This window comes from Phyllobates terribilis, unplaced genomic scaffold (genome assembly GCF_046119375.1).
Source record: "Phyllobates terribilis strain yellow unplaced genomic scaffold, ASM4611937v1 Scaffold_4__5_contigs__length_816908805, whole genome shotgun sequence".
NCBI classification, from domain to species: Eukaryota; Metazoa; Chordata; class Amphibia; order Anura; family Dendrobatidae; genus Phyllobates; species Phyllobates terribilis.
The window spans coordinates 29,966,330-29,989,531 of NW_027362764.1; the positions used below are offsets into that span (position 1 = coordinate 29,966,330).

The 23,202-nt window shown below is 52.7% G+C and overlaps 1 protein-coding gene across 3 annotated transcripts in view; it reads left to right on the forward strand.

The window, feature by feature from the left end:
* The window catches only part of MINDY4 (MINDY lysine 48 deubiquitinase 4), a 205,654-nt gene that overhangs the window by 57,907 nt on the left and 124,545 nt on the right, over positions 1 to 23,202 (forward strand). For 2 of the 3 annotated variants that reach the window (XM_073677206.1, XM_073677207.1), the window contains exon 15: positions 14,252 to 14,413. The exons of the other annotated variant lie outside the window; for it this stretch is intronic. In XM_073677206.1, coding sequence (XP_073533307.1) covers positions 14,252 to 14,413 — 162 coding nt within the window. The remainder of the gene's footprint in view (positions 1 to 14,251; positions 14,414 to 23,202) is intronic. 3 annotated transcript variants of the gene reach the window in all.

Consider the following 23,202-nt stretch of genomic DNA (forward strand, 5'->3'; position numbering starts at 1 on the left):
TGGGCATGCTCCTGATGAGGCTGAGTATTGTGTGTGGCCTCCACGTGCCTGTATGACCTCCCTACAACGCCTGGGCATGCTCCTGATGAGGCTGAGTATTGTGTGTGGCCTCCACGTGCCTGTATGACCTCCCTACAACGCCTGGGCATGCTCCTGATGAGGCTGAGTATTGTGTGTGGCCTCCACGTGCCTGTATGACCTCCCTACAACGCCTGGGCATGCTCCTGATGAGGCCGAGTATTGTGTGCGGCCTCCACGTGTCTGTATGACCTCCCTACAACGCCTGGGCATGCTGCTGATGAGGCTGAGTATTGTGTGCGGCCTCCACGTGTCTGTATGACCTCCCTACAACGCCTGGGCATGCTCCTGATGAGGCTGAGTATTGTGTGTGGCCTCCACGTGTCTGTATGACCTCCCTACAACGCCTGGGCATGCTCCTGATGAGGCTGAGTATTGTGTGCGGCCTCCACGTGTCTGTATGACCTCCCTACAACGCCTGGGCATGCTCCTGATGAGGCTGAGTATTGTGTGTGGCCTCCACGTGCCTGTATGACCTCCCTACAACGCCTGGGCATGCTCCTGATGAGGCTGAGTATTGTGTGTGGCCTCCACGTGCCTGTATGACCTCCCTACAACGCCTGGGCATGCTCCTGATGAGGTTGAGTATTGTGTGTGGCCTCCACGTGCCTGTATGACCTCCCTACAACGCCTGGGCATGCTCCTGATGAGGCTGAGTATTGTGTGTGGCCTCCACGTGCCTGTATGACCTCCCTACAACGCCTGGGCATGCTCCTGATGAGGCTGAGTATTGTGTGTGGCCTCCACGTGCCTGTATGACCTCCCTACAACGCCTGGGCATGCTCCTGATGAGGCTGAGTATTGTGTGTGGCCTCCACGTGCCTGTATGACCTCCCTACAACGCCTGGGCATGCTCCTGATGAGGCTGAGTATTGTGTGTGGCCTCCACGTGCCTGTATGACCTCCCTACAACGCCTGGGCATGCTCCTGATGAGGCCGAGTATTGTGTGCGGCCTCCACGTGTCTGTATGACCTCCCTACAACGCCTGGGCATGCTGCTGATGAGGCTGAGTATTGTGTGCGGCCTCCACGTGTCTGTATGACCTCCCTACAACGCCTGGGCATGCTCCTGATGAGGCTGAGTATTGTGTGTGGCCTCCACGTGTCTGTATGACCTCCCTACAACGCCTGGGCATGCTCCTGATGAGGCTGAGTATTGTGTGCGGCCTCCACGTGTCTGTATGACCTCCCTACAACGCCTGGGCATGCTCCTGATGAGGCCGAGTATTGTGTGCGGCCTCCACGTGTCTGTATGACCTCCCTACAACGCCTGGGCATGCTGCTGATGAGGCTGAGTATTGTGTGCGGCCTCCACGTGTCTGTATGACCTCCCTACAACGCCTGGGCATGCTCCTGATGAGGCTGAGTATTGTGTGTGGCCTCCACGTGTCTGTATGACCTCCCTACAACGCCTGGGCATGCTCCTGATGAGGCTGAGTATTGTGTGCGGCCTCCACGTGTCTGTATGACCTCCCTACAACGCCTGGGCATGCTCCTGATGAGGCTGAGTATTGTGTGTGGCCTCCACGTGCCTGTATGACCTCCCTACAACGCCTGGGCATGCTCCTGATGAGGTTGAGTATTGTGTGTGGCCTCCACGTGCCTGTATGACCTCCCTACAACGCCTGGGCATGCTCCTGATGAGGCTGAGTATTGTGTGTGGCCTCCACGTGCCTGTATGACCTCCCTACAACACCTGGGCATGCTCCTGATGAGGCTGAGTATTGTGTGTGGCCTCCACGTGCCTGTATGACCTCCCTACAACGCCTGGGCATGCTCCTGATGAGGCTGAGTATTGTGTGTGGCCTCCACGTGCCTGTATGACCTCCCTACAACGCCTGGGCATGCTCCTGATGAGGCTGAGTATTGTGTGTGGCCTCCACGTGTCTGTATGACCTCCCTACAACGCCTGGGCATGCTCCTGATGAGGCTGAGTATTGTGTGCGGCCTCCACGTGTCTGTATGACCTCCCTACAACGCCTGGGCATGCTCCTGATGAGGCTGAGTATTGTGTGCGGCCTCCACGTGTCTGTATGACCTCCCTACAACGCCTGGGCATGCTCCTGATGAGGCTGAGTATTGTGTGTGGCCTCCACGTGTCTGTATGACCTCCCTACAACGCCTGGGCATGCTCCTGATGAGGCTGAGTATTGTGTGCGGCCTCCACGTGTCTGTATGACCTCCCTACAACGCCTGGGCATGCTCCTGATGAGGCTGAGTATTGTGTGCGGCCTCCACGTGTCTGTATGACCTCCCTACAACGCCTGGGCATGCTCCTGATGAGGCTGAGTATTGTGTGTGGCCTCCACGTGTCTGTATGACCTCCCTACAACGCCTGGGCATGCTCCTGATGAGGCTGAGTATTGTGTGCGGCCTCCACGTGTCTGTATGACCTCCCTACAACGCCTGGGCATGCTCCTGATGAGGCCGAGTATTGTGTGCGGCCTCCACGTGTCTGTATGACCTCCCTACAACGCCTGGGCATGCTGCTGATGAGGCTGAGTATTGTGTGCGGCCTCCACGTGTCTGTATGACCTCCCTACAACGCCTGGGCATGCTCCTGATGAGGCTGAGTATTGTGTGTGGCCTCCACGTGTCTGTATGACCTCCCTACAACGCCTGGGCATGCTCCTGATGAGGCTGAGTATTGTGTGCGGCCTCCACGTGTCTGTATGACCTCCCTACAACGCCTGGGCATGCTCCTGATGAGGCTGAGTATTGTGTGTGGCCTCCACGTGCCTGTATGACCTCCCTACAACGCCTGGGCATGCTCCTGATGAGGTTGAGTATTGTGTGTGGCCTCCACGTGCCTGTATGACCTCCCTACAACGCCTGGGCATGCTCCTGATGAGGCTGAGTATTGTGTGTGGCCTCCACGTGCCTGTATGACCTCCCTACAACACCTGGGCATGCTCCTGATGAGGCTGAGTATTGTGTGTGGCCTCCACGTGCCTGTATGACCTCCCTACAACGCCTGGGCATGCTCCTGATGAGGCTCAGTATTGTGTGTGGCCTCCACGTGCCTGTATGACCTCCCTACAACGCCTGGGCATGCTCCTGATGAGGCTGAGTATTGTGTGTGGCCTCCACGTGTCTGTATGACCTCCCTACAACGCCTGGGCATGCTCCTGATGAGGCTGAGTATTGTGTGCGGCCTCCACGTGTCTGTATGACCTCCCTACAACGCCTGGGCATGCTCCTGATGAGGCTGAGTATTGTGTGCGGCCTCCACGTGTCTGTATGACCTCCCTACAACGCCTGGGCATGCTCCTGATGAGGCTGAGTATTGTGTGTGGCCTCCACGTGCCTGTATGACCTCCCTACAACGCCTGGGCATGCTCCTGATGAGGCTGAGTATTGTGTGTGGCCTCCACGTGCCTGTATGACCTCCCTACAACGCCTGGGCATGCTCCTGATGAGGCTGAGTATTGTGTGTGGCCTCCACGTGCCTGTATGACCTCCCTACAACACCTGGGCATGCTCCTGATGAGGCTGAGTATTGTGTGTGGCCTCCACGTGCCTGTATGACCTCCCTACAACGCCTGGGCATGCTCCTGATGAGGCTGAGTATTGTGTGTGGCCTCCACGTGCCTGTATGACCTCCCTACAACGCCTGGGCATGCTCCTGATGAGGCTGAGTATTGTGTGTGGCCTCCACGTGCCTGTATGACCTCCCTACAACGCCTGGGCATGCTCCTGATGAGGCCGAGTATTGTGTGCGGCCTCCACGTGTCTGTATGACCTCCCTACAACGCCTGGGCATGCTGCTGATGAGGCTGAGTATTGTGTGCGGCCTCCACGTGTCTGTATGACCTCCCTACAACGCCTGGGCATGCTCCTGATGAGGCTGAGTATTGTGTGCGGCCTCCACGTGTCTGTATGACCTCCCTACAACGCCTGGGCATGCTCCTGATGAGGCTGAGTATTGTGTGCGGCCTCCACGTGTCTGTATGACCTCCCTACAACGCCTGGGCATGCTCCTGATGAGGCTGAGTATTGTGTGTGGCCTCCACGTGCCTGTATGACCTCCCTACAACGCCTGGGCATGCTCCTGATGAGGTTGAGTATTGTGTGTGGCCTCCACGTGCCTGTATGACCTCCCTACAACGCCTGGGCATGCTCCTGATGAGGCTGAGTATTGTGTGTGGCCTCCACGTGCCTGTATGACCTCCCTACAACACCTGGGCATGCTCCTGATGAGGCTGAGTATTGTGTGTGGCCTCCACGTGCCTCTATGACCTCCCTACAACGCCTGGGCATGCTCCTGATGAGGCTCAGTATTGTGTGTGGCCTCCACGTGCCTGTATGACCTCCCTACAACGCCTGGGCATGCTCCTGATGAGGCTGAGTATTGTGTGTGGCCTCCACGTGTCTGTATGACCTCCCTACAACGCCTGGGCATGCTCCTGATGAGGCTGAGTATTGTGTGCGGCCTCCACGTGTCTGTATGACCTCCCTACAACGCCTGGGCATGCTCCTGATGAGGCTGAGTATTGTGTGTGGCCTCCACGTGCCTGTATGACCTCCCTACAACGCCTGGGCATGCTCCTGATGAGGCTGAGTATTGTGTGTGGCCTCCACGTGCCTGTATGACCTCCCTACAACGCCTGGGCATGCTCCTGATGAGGCTGAGTATTGTGTGTGGCCTCCACGTGCCTGTATGACCTCCCTACAACACCTGGGCATGCTCCTGATGAGTCTGAGTATTGTGTGTGGCCTCCACGTGCCTGTATGACCTCCCTACAACGCCTGGGCATGCTCCTGATGAGGCTCAGTATTGTGTGTGGCCTCCACGTGCCTGTATGACCTCCCTACAACGCCTGGGCATGCTCCTGATGAGGCTCAGTATTGTGTGTGGCCTTCACGTGCCTGTATGACCTCCCTACAACGCCTGGGCGTGCTCCTGATGAGGCTCAGTATTGTGTGTGGCCTCCACGTGCCTGTATGATCTCCCTACAACGCCTGGGCGTGCTCCTGATGAGGCTCAGTATTGTGTGTGGCCTCCACGTGCCTGTATGACCTCCCTACAACGCCTGGGCATGCTCCTGATGAGGCCGAGTATTGTGTGCGGCCTCCACGTGTCTGTATGACCTCCCTACAACGCCTGGGCATGCTCCTGATGAGGCTGAGTATTGTGTGCGGCCTCCACGTGTCTGTATGACCTCCCTACAACGCCTGGGCATGCTCCTGATGAGGCTGAGTATTGTGTGTGGCCTCCACGTGCCTGTATGACCTCCCTACAACGCCTGGGCATGCTCCTGATGAGGCTGAGTATTGTGTGTGGCCTCCACGTGCCTGTATGACCTCCCTACAACGCCTGGGCATGCTCCTGATGAGGCTGAGTATTGTGTGTGGCCTCCACGTGCCTGTATGACCTCCCTACAACGCCTGGGCATGCTCCTGATGAGGCTCAGTATTGTGTGTGGCCTCCACGTGCCTGTATGACCTCCCTACAACGCCTGGGCATGCTCCTGATGAGGCTGAGTATTGTGTGTGGCCTCCACGTACCTGTATGACCTCCCTACAACATCTGGGCATACTCCTGATGAGGCTGAGTATTGTGTGTGGCCTCCACGTGCCTGTATGACCTCCCTACAACGCCTGGGCATGCTCCTGATGAGGCTGAGTATTGTGTGTGGCCTCCACATGCCTGTATGACCTCCCTACAACGCCTGGGCATGCTCCTGATGAGGCTGAGTATTGTGTGTGGCCTCCACGTGCCTGTATGACCTCCCTACAATGCCTGGGCATGCTCCTGATGAGGCTGAGTATTGTGTGCTTCCTCCACGTGTCTGTATGACCTCCCTACAACGCCTGGGCATGCTCCTGATGAGGCTCAGTATTGTGTGTGGCCTCCACGTGCCTGTATGACCTCCCTACAATGCCTGGGCATGCTCCTGATGAGGCTGAGTATTGTGTGTGGCCTCCACATGCCTGTATGACCTCCCTACAATGCCTGGGCATGCTCCTGATGAGTCTCAGTATTGTGTGTGGCCTCCACATGCCTGTATGACCTCCCTACAACGCCTGGGCATGCTCCTGATGAGGCTGAGTATTGTGTGTGGCCTCCACGTGTCTGTATGACCTCCCTACAACGCCTGGGCATGCTCCTGATGAGGCTCAGCATTGTGTGTGGCCTCCACGTGCCTGTATGACCTCCCTACAACGCCTGGGCATGCTCCTGATGAGGCTGAGTATTGTGTGCTTCCTCCACGTGTCTGTATGACCTCCCTACAATGCCTGGGCATGCTGCTGATGAGGCTGAGTATTGTGTGTGGCCTCCACGTGTCTGTATGACCTCCCTACAATGCCTGGGCATGCTGCTGATGAGGCTGAGTATTGTGTGCTTCCTCCACGTGTCTGTATGACCTCCCTACAATGCCTGGGCATGCTCCTGATGAGGCTGAGTATTGTGTGTGGCCTCCACGTGTCTGTATGACCTCCCTACAATGCCTGGGCATGCTGCTGATGAGGCTGAGTATTGTGTGTGACCTCCACGTGCCTGTATGACCTCCCTACAACGCCTGGGCATGCTCCTGATGAGGCTGAGTATTGTGTGTGACCTCCACGTGCCTGTATGACCTCCCTACAACGCCTGGGCATGCTGCTGATGAGGCTGAGTATTGTGTGTGGCCTCCACGTGCCTGTATGACCTCCCTACAACGCCTGGGCATGCTCCTGATGAGGCTGAGTATTGTGTGTGGCCTCCACTTGCCTGTATGACCTCCCTACAACGCCTGGGCATGCTGCTGATGAGGCTGAGTATTGTGTGTGACCTCCACGTGTCTGTATGACCTCCCTACAATGCCTGGGCATGCTGCTGATGAGGCTGAGTATTGTGTGTGACCTCCACGTGCCTGTATGACCTCCCTACAACGCCTGGGCATGCTCCTGATGAGGCTGAGTATTGTGTGTGGCCTCCACATACCTGTATGACCTCCCTACAACGCCTGGGCATGCTCCTGATGAGGCTCAGTATTGTGTGTGGCCTCCACGTGCCTGTATGACCTCCCTTCAATGCCTGGGCATGCTCCTGATGAGGCTGAGTATTGTGTGTGGCCTCCACGTGTCTGTATGACCTCCCTACAACTCCTGGGCATGCTCCTGATGAGGCTCAGTATTGTGTGTGGCCTCCATGTGCCTGTATGACCTCCCTACAACGCCTGGGCATGCTCCTGATGAGTCTCAGTATTGTGTGTGGCCTCCACGTGTCTGTATGACCTCCCTACAACGCCTGGGCATGCTCCTGATGAGGCTGAGTATTGTGTGTGGCCTCCACGTGCCTGTATGACCTCCCTACAACGCCTGGGCATGCTCCTGATGAGGCTCAGCATTGTGTGTGGCCTCCTCTTGCCTGTATGACCTCCCTACAACGCCTGGGCATGCTCCTGCTGAGGCCGAGTATTGTGTGTGGCCTCCACGTGCCTGTATGACCTCCCTACAACGCCTGGGCATGCTCCTGATGAGGCTGAGTATTGTGTGTGGCCTCCACGTGCCTGTATGACCTCCCTACAACGCCTGGGCATGCTCCTGATGAGGCTGAGTATTGTGTGTGGCCTCCACGTGCCTGTATGACCTCCCTACAACGCCTGGGCATGCTCCTGATGAGGTTGTGGATGGTCTCCTGTGGGATCTCCTCCCAGACCTGGACTAAAGCATCCGCCAACTCCTGGACAGTCTGTGGTGCAACGTGACGTTGGTGGATGGAGCGAGACATGATGTCCCAGATGTGCTCAATCGGATTCAGGTCTGGGGAACGGGCGGCCAGTCCATAGCTTCAATGTCTCCATCTTGCAGGAACCGCTGACACACTCCAGCCACATGAGGTCTGGCATTGTCCTGCAGTAGGAGGAACCCAGGGCCAACCGCACCAGCATATGGTCTCACAAGGGGTCTGAGGATCTCATCTCGGTACCTAATGGCAGTCAGGCTACCTCTGGCGAGCACATGGGGGGCTGTGCAGCCCACCAAAGAAATGCCACCCCACACCATTACTGACCCACTGCCAAACCGGTCATGCTGAAGGATGTTGCAGGCAGCAGATCGCTCTCCACGGCGTCTCCAGACTCTGTCACGTCTGTCACATGTGCTCAGTGTGAACCTGCTTTCATCTGTGAAGAGCACAGGGCGCCAGTGGCCACTTTGCCAATCCTGGTGTTCTGTGGCAAATGCCAAGCTTCCTGCACGGTGTTGGGCTGTGAGCACAACCCCCATCTGTGGACGTCGGGCCCTCATACCACCCTCATGGAGTCGGTTTCTAACCGTTTGTGCAGACACATGCACATTTGTGGCCTGCTGGAGGTCATTTTGCAGGGCTCTGGCAGTGCTCCTCCTGATCTTCCTTGCACAAAGGCGGAGGTAGCGGTCCTGCTGCTTGGTTGTTGCCCTCCTACGGCCCCCTCCACGTCTCCTGGTGTACTGGCCTGTCTCCTGGTAGCACCTCCAGCCTCTGGACACTGCGCTGACAGACACAGCAAACCTTCTTGCCACAGCTCGCATTGATTTGCCATCCTGGATGAGCTGTACTACCTGAGCAACTTCTGTGGGTTGTAGAGTCCGTCTCATGCTACCACGAGTGTGAAAGCACAACGAACATTCAAAAGTGACCAAAACATCAGCCAGAAAGCATTGTTACTGAGATGTGGTCTGTGGTCCCCACCTGCAGAACCACTCCTTTATTGAGGGTGTCTTGATAATTGCCAATAATTTCCATCTATTGTCTATTCCATTTGCACAACAGCAGGTGAAATTGATTGTCAATCAGTGTTGCTTCCTAAGTGGACAGTTTGATTTCACAGAAGTTTGAGTTACTTGGAGTTATATTCTGTGGTTTAAGTGTTCACTTTACTTTTTTGAGCAGTGTATATAATGGTAGATTATATGCTGCATGGTATATCTATACTGCACTATACTGTGCTGTACTGTATCTATACCGCACTATACTGTGCTGTACTGTATCTATACTGCACTATACTGTGCTGTACTGTATCTATACTGCAATATAGTGTGCTGGACTTTATCTATACCGCACTATACTGTGCTGTACTGTATCTATACCGCGCTATAGTGTGCCGGACTGTATCTATACCGCGCTATAGTGTGCCGGACTGTATCTATACCGCGCTATAGTGTGCCGGACTGTATCTATACCGCGCTATAGTGTGCCGGACTGTATCTATACCGCGCTATAGTGTGCCGGACTGTATCTATACCGCGCTATAGTGTGCCGAACTGTATCTATACCGCGCTATAGTGTGCCGGACTGTATCTATACCGCGCTATAGTGTGCCGAACTGTATCTATACCGCGCTATAGTGTGCCGGACTGTATCTATACCGCGCTATAGTGTGCCGAACTGTATCTATACCGCGCTATAGTGTGCCGAACTGTATCTATACCACGCTATAGTGTGCCGAACTGTATCTATACCGTGCTATAGTGTGCCGGACTGTATCTATACCGCGCTATAGTGTGCCGAACTGTATCTATGCCGCGCTATAGTGTGCCGAACTGTATCTATACCGCGCTATAGTGTGCCGAACTGTATCTATACCGCGCTATAGTGTGCCGAACTGTATCTATACCGCGCTATAGTGTGCCGGACTGTATCTATACCGCGCTATAGTGTGCCGAACTGTATCTATACCGCGCTATAGTGTGCCGGACTGTATCTATACCGTGCTATAGTGTGCCGGACTGTATCTATACCGTGCTATAGTGTGCCGGACTGTATCTATACCGCGCTATAGTGTGCCGGACTGTATCTATACCGCGCTATAGTGTGCCGAACTGTATCTATACCGCGCTATAGTGTGCCGGACTGTATCTATACCGCGCTATAGTGTGCCGGACTGTATCTATACCGCGCTATAGTGTGCCGAACTGTATCTATACCGCGCTATAGTGTGCCGAACTGTATCTATACCACGCTATAGTGTGCCGGACTGTATCTATACCGCGCTATAGTGTGCCGAACTGTATCTATACCGCGCTATAGTGTGCCGGACTGTATCTATACCGCGCTATAGTTTGCCGAACTGTATCTATGCCGCGCTATAGTGTGCCGAACTGTATCTATACCGCGCTATAGTGTGCCGGACTGTATCTATACCGCGCTATAGTGTGCCGGACTGTATCTATACCGCGCTATAGTGTGCCGAACTGTATCTATACCGCGCTATAGTGTGCCGGACTGTATCTATACCGCGCTATAGTGTGCCGAACTGTATCTATGCCGCGCTATAGTGTGCCGAACTGTATCTATACCGCGCTGTAGTGTGCCGAACTGTATCTATACCGCGCTATAGTGTGCCGGACTGTATCTATGCCGCGCTATAGTGTGCCGAACTGTATCTATGCCGCGCTATAGTGTGCCGAACTGTATCTATGCCGCGCTATAGTGTGCCGAACTGTATCTATACCGCGCTATAGTGTGCCGAACTGTATCTATACCGCGCTATAGTGTGCCGAACTGTATCTATACCGCGCTATAGTGTGCCGGACTGTATCTATACCGCGCTATAGTGTGCCGAACTGTATCTATACCGCGCTATAGTGTGCCGGACTGTATCTATACCGTGCTATAGTGTGCCGGACTGTATCTATACCGTGCTATAGTGTGCCGGACTGTATCTATACCGCGCTATAGTGTGCCGAACTGTATCTATACCGCGCTATAGTGTGGCGGACTGTATCTATACCGCGCTATAGTGTGCCGAACTGTATCTATACCGTGCTATAGTGTGCCGGACTGTATCTATACCGCGCTATAGTGTGCCGGACTGTATCTATACCGCGCTATAGTGTGCCGGACTGTATCTATACCGCGCTATAGTGTGCCGGACTGTATCTATACCGCGCTATAGTGTGCCGAACTGTATCTATACCGCGCTATAGTGTGCCGAACTGTATCTATACCGCGCTATAGTGTGCCGGACTGTATCTATACCGCGCTATAGTGTGCCGAACTGTATCTATACCGCGCTATAGTGTGCCGGACTGTATCTATACCGTGCTATAGTGTGCCGGACTGTATCTATACCGTGCTATAGTGTGCCGGACTGTATCTATACCGCGCTATAGTGTGCCGAACTGTATCTATACCGCGCTATAGTGTGGCGGACTGTATCTATACCGCGCTATAGTGTGGCGGACTGTATCTATACCGCGCTATAGTGTGCCGAACTGTATCTATACCGTGCTATAGTGTGCCGGACTGTATCTATACCGCGCTATAGTGTGCCGGACTGTATCTATACCGCGCTATAGTGTGCCGGACTGTATCTATACCGCGCTATAGTGTGCCGGACTGTATCTATACCGCGCTATAGTGTGCCGGACTGTATCTATACCGCGCTATACTGGCAGCTCGTGCGTTTCTCGCTCATTTCTTGCACACTTGCTTCTGTCTCGCTCGCTCGTTCCTCGCACACTTGCTTCTTTCTCGCTCGTTTCTCGCACACTTCTTTCTCGCTCGTTTCTCGCTCACTTGCTTCTTTCTCGCTCGTTCCTCGCACACTTCTTTCTCGCTCGTTTCTCGCACACTTGCTTCTTTCTCGCTCGTTTCTCGCACACTTGCTTCTTTCTCGCTCGCTTGTTCCTCACTCACTTGCTTCTTTCTCGCTCGCTCGTTTCTCGCACACTTGGTTCTTTCTCGCTCGCTCGTTCCTCGCACACTTGCTTCTTTCTCGCTCGTTCCTCGCACACTTGCTTCTTTCTCGCTCGCTCGTTTCTCGCACACTTGCTTCTTTCTCGCTCGCTCGTTCCTCGCACACTTGCTTCTTTCTCACTCGCTCGTTCCTCGCACACTTGCTTCTTTCTCACTCGCTCGTTCCTCGCACACTTCTTTCTCGCTCGCTCGTTCCTCGCACACTTGCTTCTTTCTCGCTCGCTCGTTTCTCGCTTGTTCCTCGCACACTTGCTTCTTGCTCGCTCGTTCCTCGCACACTTGCTTCTTTCTTGCTCGCTCGTTTCTCGCTCGTTCCTCGCACACTTGCTTCTTTCTCGCTCGCTCGTTTCTCGCACACTTGCTTCTTTCTCGCTCGCTCGTTTCTCGCACACTTGCTTCTTTCTCGCTTGCTCGTTTCTCGCACACTTGCTTCTTGCTCGCTCGTTCCTCGCTCACTTGCTTCTTGCTCGCTCGTTCCTCGCTCACTTGCTTCTCGCTCGCTCGTTCCTCGCACACTTCTTTCTCTCTCGCTCGTTCCTCGCACACTTGCTTCTTTCTCTCTCGCTCGTTTCTCGCACACTTGCTTCTTTCTCGCTCGCTCGTTCCTCGCACACTTGGTTCTTTCTCGCTCGTTTCTCGCACACTTGCTTCTTTCTTGCTCGCTCGTTTCTCGCTCGTTCCTCGCACACTTGCTTCTTTCTCGCTCGCTCGTTCCTCGCACACTTGCTTCTTTCTCGCTCGCTCGTTTCTCGCACACTTGCTTCTTTCTCGCTCGCTCGTTTCTCGCACACTTGCTTCTTTCTCGCTCGCTCGTTTCTCGCACACTTGCTTCTTTCTCGCTCGCTCGTTTCTCGCACACTTGGTTCTTTCTCGCTTGCTCGTTTCTCGCACACTTGGTTCTTCCTCGCTCGTTCCTCGCTCACTTGCTTCTTTCTCGCTCGCTCGTTTCTCGCTCGTTCCTCGCACACTTGCTTCTTTCTTGCTCGCTCGTTTCTCGCTCGTTCCTCGCACACTTGCTTCTTTCTCGCTCGCTCGTTCCTCGCACACTTGCTTCTTTCTCGTTCGCTCGTTTCTCGCTCGTTCCTCGCACACTTGCTTCTTTCTCGCTCGCTCGTTTCTCGCACACTTGCTTCTTTCTCGCTCGCTCGTTCCTCGCACACTTGCTTCTTTCTCGTTCGCTCGTTTCTCGCTCGTTCCTCGCACACTTGCTTCTTTCTCGCTCGCTCGTTCCTCGCACACTTGCTTCTTTCTCGTTCGCTCGTTTCTCGCTCGTTCCTCGCACACTTGCTTCTTTCTCGCTCGCTCGTTCCTCGCACACTTGCTTCTTTCTCATTCGCTCGTTTCTCGCTCGTTCCTCGCACACTTGCTTCTTTCTCGCTCGCTCGTTCCTCGCACCTTTGTCCCACTTGGCCGATCTCTTTCTTAAGGTCAGCACATGTATGTGCGTTTAACCCCCTCACCCCTGGATGGGAATGGCTCCCACACAGCTGTGATTGCAGTGATCCCCACTGTACTTTACGTGATTACAGCTGTGGTTATTCGGGCTTAAAAAGTTGCCTTTATCCATAGTTGTTGTGAAACTACAACTCCCAGCATGCCCCTCTGCCGCCACTCAAAATTTAGCAAAATAAAGTCTTGTAGTTCTCTGCTATTCTCGTGGAGTGAGGAGCGCGTGTCCCGAGGTTTAGTGGAGCCGCTGGTCAGTCCATTTTAATAGGGGGCGTCACACGGGATGCAGCCATACTGAGCTGCTGCAGCGCCTCTTCATCATGGGGCAGAGCAGAAATTCAGTAAACATAATAAGCCGTTCTCTCCTCTTATCCCCGCGAGAGAGACGATCACAAGACCGCCGAGATGTGAGATCACATCAGTGATCGGGGGTTTATTTCTCTCTTTTATGGAGCTGTCTATTTTCAGAGACTATTTATCAGACACGTGGAAATTACAATTAATTTCTTAAGAAATATTCTGAATTAATTACTTGGAGTATTTTGCTAAATTACCTAATCATGTTTTGATAGGAGAGAGCTTGTTTTGTATGTTCTTCCATAGACATCATAGTAAACATCTCTGCTTCCTCTGGTCACCACGCGATGGTACGTGGTAGTTTGTTCAGGTCTATTGGAATTATACCTATCCATTGCCCTCTAGTGGTGACAACCGATAATTGACATAGTAAGTCGGAGGAATAGAGACTGATCAGGATCATCTGCTGCGTTCTTGGTATTAAATGTTAATGGTTAATAATGGTAATTAATATCAAATCGAATTATTTCTTAGATTAATCTGCTTCTAGGAAAGTAGCAAGATGTATCTGGTAACTCTGCCTGGCCGTTAAGTGCTGCAGAGTTGGGGGGAGGCACGGCCATATAACAAGGCAGAAGATGGGCCCGTCATTCTGCTGCCTGAGTGGGAGGGGCTTCAGACAAGTCTGTGCAGCCTGGAGAGGCAGTGTACTGTATAGCAAGCCTGACCCTGTGTATAATGTCCCGTTCTGATCCACAGGAGCTGGTAAACCTCATACTGAGTGGCAGAGCCGCGTCTAACGTCTTTAATGACATGCTGGAGCTGGACTCCGGGAACGGGGACATGACCGTTCTGAAAGGCATCTCCTGCCGCGGTGACGTCGGCTTCCTCTCGCTCTTTGAGCACTACAATGTGTGCCAGGTACGTTTCACCAAGTACGCCTCTGTGTAACGCACCACTGCAGATCACTGACAGCAAACAGAGATGTTGAAAAGTCGCCAGAAAGTTTTAGAACTTTTCACTTCACATTCTTCAGTTCTTACATAAATATAGACCCGATCAGACCTGTTGGCCGTGCGTTGCCTACTTGCTGACTGTTTCCAGGTAGTCTTATGCTCGGTTAGGGAAGGGAAATAACAGGATATAACTGCAGACAAAGGCAGCGAGGCCAGTAGAAATGGCGGGGTGACATGTGGGGTGGTGCGGGGCTTCTGTGTGATCGTCCCATGTGTCAGCGCAGGATATAGGGTTTAGCTCATCATTCTTATAGCCGCTCACAATTGATGTATTCAGAGGCAGCGAGGCTCCTCACAGCCGCACAATCAGGGCCGGCATTCCCGGCATTCCTCCCTCTGCTCCCTGATAATGCGGCTGAAGCAGAACAGATCAGGGCAGAGACCTTTACTGGACCCGCAGAACAATTTACCATTATCCCATGGCCGCGCTACACAAACAGAAGATGGGAGGAAGAGAAACATTTGCTCATCGGACTGTGAAAAACTGTTTATTGGGGTCACCCCAGTTCACTGCCTTATAATAAGGCTCCCACAGTGTAAATAATACAGCCAAAATCAGAAACGCTCTGCACCGATCCAATATACACTGGAGTACAAAGGAGAAGAGAGCGGAGCGCCCCCCGGCCGCACCTGTCAGCATTACTGCAACCAGACGTGATTCATAGCGCAGCGACACCTCAGCCCTCACGCAGCGCTCAATAATACCACCGCACAGGCCTCAATAATACCACCGCACAGGCCTCAATAATACCACCGCACAGGCCTCAATAATACCACCGTACAACGCTCAATAATACCACCGTACAGCGCTCAATAATACCACCGCACAGGCCTCAATAATACCACCGTGCAGCGCTGAATAATACCACCGTGCAGCGCTCAATAATACCACTGCACAGGCCTCAATAATACCACCGTACAGCGCTGAATAATACCACCGTACAGCGCTGAATAATACCACCGTGCAGCGCTCAATAATACCACCGCACAGGCCTCAATAATACCACCGTACAGCGCTGAATAATACCACCGTGCAGCGCTCCATAATACCACTGCACAGGCCTCAATAATACCACCGTACAGCGCTCCATAATACCACCGTACAGCGCTCCATAATACCACCGTACAGCGCTCCATAATACCACCGTACAGCGCTCCATAATACCACCGTACAGCGCTCCATAATACCACCGTACAGCGCTCCATAATACCACCGTACAGTGCTCAATAATATCACCGTACAGCGCTCAATAATACCACCGTACAGCGCTCAATAATACCACCGTACAGCGTTCAATAATACCACCGTACAGCGCTCCATAATACCACCGTACAGCGCTCAATAATACCACTGTACAGCGCTCCATAATACCACCGTACAGCGCTGAATAATACCACCGTACAGCGCTGAATAATACCACCGTACAGCGCTCAATAATACCACCGTACAGCGCTCAATAATACCACCGTACAGCGCTGAATAATACCACCGTACAGCGCTCAATAATACCACTGTACAGTGTTTAATAATACCACCGTACAGCGCTCCATAATACCACCGTACAGCGCTCAATAATACCACCGTACAGCGCTCAATAATACCACTGTACAGTGTTTAATAATACTGCCAAGCAATGACCTAATAACATTTGCACACATAATCTGTGCTATGCAGCGTGTAAATAATACCGCTGTACTACTATTACTCATGTTATTCCCGCGCCGCAGTTTCGGTCATCCTTCGTGCCGGTCATCCTTCGTGCCGGTCATCCTTCGTGCCGGTCATCCTTCGTGCCGGTCATCCTTCGTGCCGGCCATCCTTCGTGCCGGCCATCCTTCGTGCCTGTCATCCTTCGTGCCTGTCATCCTTCGTGCCTGTCATCCTTCGTGCCTGTCATCCTTCGTGCCTGTCATCCTTTGTGCCTGTCATCCTTTGTGCCGGTCATCCTTTGTGCCGGTCATCCTTTGTGCCGGTCATCCTTTGTGTAAATAATACCGCTGTACTACTATTACTCATGTTATTCCCGCGCCGCAGTTTCGGTCATCCTTCGTGCCGGTCACCCTTCGTGCCGGTCACCCTTCGTGCCGGCCATCCTTCGTGCCTGTCATCCTTCTTGCCTGTCATCCTTCTTGCCTGTCATCCTTCTTGCCTGTCATCCTTCGTGCCGGTCACCCTTCGTGCCTGTCACCCTTCGTGCCTGTCACCCTTCGTGCCTGTCACCCTTCGTGCCTGTCACCCTTCGTGCCTGTCACCCTTCGTGCCGGTCATCCTTCGTGCCGGTCATCCTTCGTGCCGGTCATCCTTCGTGCCGGTCATCCTTCGTGCCGGTCATCCTTCGTGCCGGTCATCCTTCGTGCCGGTCATCCTTCGTGCCGGTCATCCTTCGTGCCGGTCATCCTTTGTGCCGGTCATCCTTTGTGCCGGTCATCCTTTGTGCCGGTCATCCTTCTTGCCTGTCATCCTTCTTGCCTGTCATCCTTCTTGCCTGTCATCCTTCTTGCCTGTCATCCTTCGTGCCCGCCATCCTTTGTGCCGGTCATCCTTCTTGCCTGTCATCCTTCTTGCCTGTCATCCTTCTTGCCTGTCACCCTTCTTGCCTGTCACCCTTTGTGCCGGTCACCCTTTGTGCCGGTCATCCTTTGTGTAAATAATACCGCCGTACTACTATTACTCATGTTATTCCCGCGCCGCAGTTTCGGTCATCCTTCGTGCCGGTCACCCTTCGTGCCCGCCATCCTTCGTGCCGGTCATCCTTCGTGCCGGTCATCCTTCTTGCCTGTCATCCTTCTTGCCTGTCATCCTTCGTGCCGGTCACCCTTCGTGCCTGTCATCCTTCGTGCCTGTCATCCTTCGTGCCTGTCATCCTTCGTGCCTGTCATCCTTCGTGCCGGTCATCCTTCGTGCCGGTCATCCTTCGTGCCGGTCATCCTTCGTGCCTGTCATCCTTCGTGCCTGTCATCCTTCGTGCCTGTCATCCTTCGTGCCGGTCATCCTTCGTGCCGGTCATCCTTTGTGCCGGTCATCCTTTGTGCCGGTCATCCTTTGTGCCGGTCATCCTTTGTGCCGGTCATCCTTTGTGCCGGTCATCCTTTGTGCCGGTCATCCTTTGTGCCGGTCATCCTTTGTGCCGGTCATCCTTTGTGCCGGTCATCCTTTGTGCCGGTCATCCTTTGTGCCGGTCATCCTTTGTGCCGGTCATCCTTTGTGCCGGTCATCCTTTGTGCCGGTCATCCTTTGTGCCGGTCATCCTTTGTGCCGGTCATCCTTTGTGCCGGTCACCCTTCGTGTCCGCCATCCTTCTTGCCTGTCATCCTTCTTGCCTGTCATCCTTCTTGCCTGTCATCCTTCTTGCCTGTCATCCTTCGTGCCGGTCATCCTTCTTGCCGGTCATCCTTCGTGCCGGTCACCCTTCGTGCCTGTCATCCTTCGTGCCTGTCATCCTTCGTGCCTGTCATCCTTCGTGCCTGTCATCCTTCGTGCCTGTCATCCTTCGTGCCTGTCATCCTTCGTGCCTGTCATCCTTCGTGCCTGTCATCCTTCGTGCCTGTCATCCTTCGTGCCTGTCATCCTTCGTGCCCGCCATCCTTCGTGCCCGCCATCCTTCGTGCTGGTCATCCTTCTTGCCTGTCATCCTTCTTGCCTGTCATCCTTCTTGCCTGTCATCCTTCTTGCCTGTCATCCTTTGTGCCGGTCATCCTTTGTGCCGGTCATCCTTTGTGCCGGTCATCCTTTGTGCCGGTCATCCTTTGTGCCGGTCATCCTTTGTGCCGGTCATCCTTTGTGCCGGTCATCCTTTGTGCCGGTCATCCTTTGTGCCGGTCATCCTTTGTGCCGGTCATCCTTTGTGCCGGTCATCCTTTGTGCCGGTCATCCTTCGTGCCTGTCATCCTTCGTGCCTGTCATCCTTCGTGCCTGTCATCCTTCGTGCCTGTCATCCTTCGTGCCTGTCATCCTTCGTGCCTGTCATCCTTCGTGCCTGTCATCCTTCGTGCCTGTCATCCTTCGTGCCTGTCATCCTTCGTGCCTGTCATCCTTCGTGCCTGTCATCCTTCGTGCCGGTCATCCTTCGTGCCGGCCATCCTTCGTGCCGGTCACCCTTTGTGTAAATAATACCGCTGTACTACTATTACTCATGTTATTCCCGCGCCGCAGTTTCGGTCATCCTTCGTGCCGGTCACCCTTCGTGCCCGCCATCCTTCGTGCCTGTCATCCTTCTTGCCTGTCATCCTTCTTGCCTGTCATCCTTCTTGCCTGTCATCCTTCTTGCCTGTCATCCTTCGTGCCGGTCATCCTTCGTGCCTGTCATCCTTCGTGCCTGTCATCCTTCGTGCCTGTCATCCTTCGTGCCGGCCATCCTTCGTGCCGGCCATCCTTCGTGCCGGCCATCCTTCGTGCCTGTCATCCTTCGTGCCTGTCATCCTTCGTGCCGGCCATCCTTCGTGCCGGCCATCCTTCGTGCCGGCCATCCTTCGTGCCTGTCATCCTTCGTGCCTGTCATCCTTCGTGCCTGTCATCCTTCGTGCCTGTCATCCTTCGTGCCTGTCATCCTTCGTGCCTGTCATCCTTCGTGTGGCTGCTGTGCAATAACTCCAGGAGAGATCTCCGCAGCTTTTACACTTCTACGTGTTCATTCCTCCATCTCTGAGTATGAAGTCAGCACACGGCTGCAATGCTCCTGTGTAAGAACAAGACAAGTCTGTACAGCTTGGAGAGGCAGTCTGCTGTATAGCAGATCTTACAGACAAGACATGACAACATGCCACAACCCACAAAACTGCACAGACACAAACGTCTGGAATTGTTTGTCATCCTGCTGTGAGGGACGGCGCACCACCCCGACCGAGGCCCAAAGCAGCCTAGTGATTGGTGGCCCCTGGCTACGTCCAGGTTACCCGCCTGAAGTCAGAGCCAGGAGAGAGCGCAGGGCCCCGCACCTCTCTGGAAAATGGGCCCTGTCCCGCGCCGCAGAGCGTAGAGGTGGTCGCGCATGCGTTTACCAAGCAAGCCCGCTCCACTATTCTCAGGACTCCCATAGAAGTGAATGCAGAGAGCGGCCAGCACTCTATCCCCAACGACGTGACACATTGCCCCATCCTATAGATGCGTTCCCTTACATGTCCGAGATGAGAATTTACCTTCATATTTAATGTAGGGAGGGCTGGGTGATCCCCTGATAATAAAGTGCGCAGGTTCCATTGTGGAGCGCAGCTCCGGAGCCTCCTCGGGGGACACTTATCACACAGATGCATCTTGCAGGTAACATAATTGCGGATTAGTTGTAGGAGAACAGTCGGGGGGGTGTTAATACTATCTCTATTGTTATTCTCATGCTGGAGGGGTCCGGGTGACGAGGCTGCGCGCCAAGATCCAAATTTGTTTTTAATGACTTTCCAGTAAGCAGCCAAGAAAATCTCATTAGGAAACAGGTCGGAACGTACGTGCGTTTCACTCTCACTGGTCACTGTGGTCCGGAGCTAGTCAGTGAATGAGAACACTCATCGGTATATTCAGGGGTCTCTCACAGCTGTATAGAGTCTACACCGAGCCCCCCGTGACACAAATACATGAGCAGCACAAGTCCCCGTCCTGTGTGTATTGTGTGATACCATGTGTCTGTGTGTGTGTATAGGCCTAACTACAACTGTATCAACCAGAGGGCATGTTACAGGGGTCCACGAGCTGTATAAGTGATGCTGCTCAGAAGCATCGAAGCTGCCATAGGACTAACTGATGACAATGGGGGTGTCTGATGCCGTCACTAGAGGGTCCTTATAATGCTAAATCTGTATGAAGAGAGCTCCCCCTAGTGGTGGCTGTATAAATCTGTGTGTAGTGAGCTCCCCCTAGTGGTGGCTGTATAAATCTGTATGTAGTGAGCTCCTCCTAGTGGTGGCTGTATAAATCTGTATGTAGTGAGCTCCCCCTAGTGGTGGCTGTATAAATCTGTATGTAGTGAGCTCCTCCTAGTGGTGACTGTATAAATCTGTGTGTAGTGAGCTCCCTCTAGTGGTGGCTGTATAAATCTTTATGTAGCGAACTCTCCCTAGTGGTGGCTGTATAAATCTGTATGTAGTGAGCTCCTCCTAGTGGTGGCTGTATAAATCTGTATATAGTGAGCTCCTCCTAGTGGTGGCTGTATAAATCTGTATGTAGTGAGCTTCTCCTAGTGGTGACTGTATAAATCTGTATGTAGTGAACTTCCTCTAGTGGTGGCTGTATAAATCTGTACGTAGTGAGTTCCCTCTAGTGGTGGCTGTATAAATCTGTGTGTAGTGAGCTCCCCCTAGTGGTGGCTGTATAAATCTGTATGTAGTGAGCTCCTCCTAGTGGTGACTGTATAAATCTGTATGTAGTGAGCTCCCTCTAGTGGTGACTGTATAAATCTGTGTGTAGTGAGCTCCCTCTAGTGGTGGCTGTATAAATCTGTATGTAGCAAGCTCTCCCTAGTGGTGGCTGTATAAATCTGTATGTAGTGAGCTCCCTCTAGTGGTGGCTGTATAAATCTGTATGTAGTGAGCTCCTCCTAGTGGTGACTGTATAAATCTGTATGTAGTGAGCTCCCTCTGGTGGTGGCTGTATAAATCTGTATGTAGCGAGCTCTCCCTAGTAGTGGCTGTATAAATCTGTATGTAGTGAGCTCCCCCTAGTGGTGGCTGTATAAATCTGTATGTAGTGAGCTCCCTTTAGTGGTGGTTGTATAAATCTGTATGTAGTGAGCTCCCCCTAGAGGTGACTGTATAAATCTGTATGTAGTGAGCTCCCCCTAGTGGTGACTGTATAAATCTGTATGTAGTGAGCTCCTCCTAGTGGTGACTGTATAAATCTGTATGTAGTGAGCTCCCTCTAGTGGTGGCTGTATAAATCTGTATGTAGTGAGCTCCCTCTAGAGGTGGCTGTATAAATCTGTATGTAGTGAGCTCCCCCTAGAGGTGACTGTATAAATCTGTATGTAGTGAGCTCCCCTAGTGGTGGCTGTATAAATCTGTATGTAGTGAGCTCCTCCTAGTGGTGGCTGTATAAATCTGTATGTAGTGAGCTCCTCCTAGTGGTGGCTGTATAAATCTGTATGTAGTGAGTTCCCTCTAGTGGTGGCTGTATAAATCTGTAAGTAGTGAGCTCCCTCTAGAGGTGACTGTATAAATCTGTAAATAGTGACCTCCCCCTAGTGGTGGCTGTATAAATCTGTATGTAGTGAGCTCCCTCTAGAGGTGGCTGTATAAATCTGTATGTAGTGAGCTCCCCCTAGAGGTGACTGTATAAATCTGTATGTAGTGAGCTCCCTCTAGTGGTGGCTGTATAAATCTGTATGTAGTGAGCTCCCCCTAGTGGTGGCTGTATAAATCTGTATGTAGTGAGCTCCCCCTAGTGGTGGCTGTATAAATCTGTATGTAGTGAGTTCTCCCTAGTGGTGACTGTATAAATCTGTATGTAGTGAGCTCCCTCTAGTGGTGACTGTATAAATCTGTATGTAGTGAGCTCCCTCTAGAGGTGGCTGTATAAATCTGTATGTAGTGAGCTCCCCCTAGTGGTGACTGTATAAATCTGTATATAGTGAGCTCCCTCTAGTGGTGGCTGTATAAATCTGTATGTAGTGAGCTCCCTCTAGTGGTGGCTGTATAAATCTGTATGTAGTGAGCTCCCTCTAGTGGTGGCTGTATAAATCTGTATGTAGTGAGCTCCCTCTAGTGGTGGCTGTATAAATCTGTATGTAGTGAGCTCCCCCTAGTGGTGGCTGTATAAATCTGTATGTAGTGAGCTCCTCCTAGTGGTGACTGTATAAATCTGTATGTAGTGAGCTCCTCCTAGTGGTGACTGTATAAATCTGTATGTAGTGAGCTCCCTCTAGTGGTGGCTGTATAAATCTGTATGTAGTGAGCTCCTCCTAGTGGTGGCTGTATAAATCTATATGTAGTGAGCTCCCTCTAGTGGTGGCTGTATAAATCTGTATGTAGTGAGCTCCCCCTAGTGGTGGCTGTATAAATCTGTATGTAGTGAGCTACCCCTAGTGGTGGCTGTATAAATCTGTATGTAGTGAGTTCTCCCTAGTGGTGGCTGTATAAATCTGTATGTAGGGAGCTCCTCCTAGTGGTGACTGTATAAATCTGTATGTAGTGAGCTCCCTCTAGTGGTGGCTGTATAAATCTGTATGTAGTGAGCTCCTCCTAGTGGTGGCTGTATAAATCTATATGTAGTGAGCTCCCTCTAGTGGTGGCTGTATAAATCTGTATGTAGTGAGCTCCCCCTAGTGGTGGCTGTATAAATCTGTATGTAGTGAGCTACCCCTAGTGGTGGCTGTATAAATCTGTATGTAGTGAGATCCCCCTAGTGGTGACTGTATAAATCTGTATGTAGTGATCTCCCTCTAGTGGTGGCTGTATAAATCTGTATGTAGTGAGCTCCATCTAGTGGTGGCTGTATAAATTTGTATGTAGTGAGCTCCCTCTAGTGGTGGCTGTATAAATCTGTATGTGGTGAGCTCCTCCTAGTGGTGACTGTATAAATCTGTATGTAGTGAGCTCCCTCTAGTGGTGGCTGTATAAATCTGTATGTAGTGAGCTCCCTCTAGTGGTGGCTGTATAAATCTGTATGTAGTAAGCTCCCTCTAGTGGTCACTGTATAAATCTGTATGTAGTGAGCTCCCTCTAGTGGTGACTGTATAAATCTGTATGTAGTGAGCTCCCTCTAGTGGTGGC